Source organism: Myotis davidii, unplaced genomic scaffold, assembly GCF_000327345.1.
Source record: "Myotis davidii unplaced genomic scaffold, ASM32734v1 scaffold3211, whole genome shotgun sequence".
NCBI classification, from domain to species: Eukaryota; Metazoa; Chordata; class Mammalia; order Chiroptera; family Vespertilionidae; genus Myotis; species Myotis davidii.
The window spans coordinates 32,730-34,534 of record NW_006282526.1 but is presented as its reverse complement, the minus strand read 5'-3'; the positions used below and the strand labels follow the sequence as shown (position 1 = coordinate 34,534).

The following is a 1,805-nucleotide window of genomic DNA, read 5'->3' as shown; positions in this document are numbered from 1 at the left end:
CGTGGCGCCTCTGGGGTCAGCAGGGAGAGGCACTGCGCTGGGCACCGCTGCCCCGCCCCCCCAGCACCAAGGGGTTCTGGTCCAGGACAGCGGCCGTCATTCAGGGCCAGGCCACGAATAACACAACCGTGACCTGCTCGCCAGCATTTCCCTCCGCGGCCACGCATGTGGCAGACAAACCACACGTGGCTACTGGGTGTGCGAGGGAGAGCTAAGGGGTCAACCGCGTGCAGGAGGCAGACAACCGGGCAGTGGCTGGGACTGCAGCTCAGGGTGAGACAGGGCACTGGGAACCGCATTGGGAACCATGGAGTGTGGATGGACGGATGGAGGGATGTGTGGACGGACAGATGGACGGATGGATGGATGGATGGATAGATGGTTGAATGGTGGAGATGGGTGTATGGATGTTGGTTGGATGGATGGATAGATGGTTGGGTGGATGGACGGGTGGATGGATGGATGGACAGATGGACAGATGGATAGATGGATGGTTGGGTGGATGGACGGATGGATGGACAGATGGACGGATGGATGGATGGATGGATAGATGGACAGATGGATAGATGGATGGTTGGGTGGATGGACGGATGGATGGACAGATGGACGGATGGATGGATGGATGGATAGATGGACAGATGGATAGATGGATGGTTGGGTGGATGGACGGATGGATGGACAGATGGACGGATGGATGGATGGATGGATAGATGGACAGATGGATAGATGGATGGTTGGGTGGATGGACGGATGGATGGACAGATGGACGGATGGATGGATGGATGGATAGATGGACAGATGGATAGATGGATGGTTGGGTGGATGGACGGATGGATGGACAGATGGACGGATGGATGGATGGATGGATAGATGGATGGTTGATTGATGGTGGATGGTGGATGGATGGATGGTTGGATGGAGGGATTGTTGGAAGCATGATGGGTGGATAGATGGATGGATAGATGGATGGACAGGTGAATGAGCAAAAGGATGATGTACAGAAAAACAGAGGATGTAGGGATGGAAGGATGGAGGGACGGGCAAACAGAGGGGGGGAGGAGGGGTTGTTGGCACAGCTGGGTGGACGGTGGACGGCCCTGCTAGCCAAGCTTTGCAGGACTTAATTAACTGGTTACAGAGTCTTTGAACTCCCAGGTTCTCATGTCCACCCCACCCCACCCCAGAAAACTCAGGGTCCGTGAGAGAGTGTCACCCCACACCGAGGGGCAGGCCTACCTCTCTGGGCACGTTGTCAGGCCCCACACAGCCTAGGAGAGAGGAGACAGACCCCGTTAGCAGAGTCTGGGGCCACAGCACAGGCTCAGCCTCGTGGAGGCCGGAGGGAGGCCCGAGGGCGGGAGACGTACCACACACTTCCACGCAGACGTCAAAGCCGGGGGCGTAGTTCATGGTGCCCTCGGGGCAGAAGCAGCCTTCCACCAGCAGCGTGCTGTTCTCCGGGGTGCTGGGGGTGGGCAGGCGGGAGGCGCGCTCTTGAAAAAAAGTATCAATGAAAGGAAGGAATACATTTCTAGGCAGCTACACCTCTATAAAAGTCAATCAAATTCCATCATTAAATTTGTAAGACGCTCTACAAATTTAACATCAGCAAGTTACTGCATTGCTCACTCCATAGCTCAGCATGGAAAAGCCCTCAGTGATGGAGAATTTATTAAGGAAACATTTCTAAGATGTGCACCAGCTCTATTTCATGATATGAAAAATAAAGATGATATTATTAAAAGAATTTCTGAGTTACCACTCAGTAGAAATACTATTAAAGACAGAATAATAGATCTTAAGAA

At 53.5% G+C, this 1,805-nt stretch overlaps 1 protein-coding gene across 1 annotated transcript in view; it reads right to left on the bottom strand.

The window, feature by feature from the left end:
• LOC102765912 (mucin-5AC) overlaps positions 1-1,805 on the bottom strand; it is a 54,888-nt gene that overhangs the window by 45,900 nt on the left and 7,183 nt on the right. Inside the window, exons 7-8 of the mRNA XM_015560165.1 lie at positions 1,368-1,493; positions 1,237-1,268 (exon numbers count right to left, since the gene is read on the bottom strand). Coding sequence (XP_015415651.1) covers positions 1,237-1,268; positions 1,368-1,493 — 158 coding nt within the window. The remainder of the gene's footprint in view (positions 1-1,236; positions 1,269-1,367; positions 1,494-1,805) is intronic.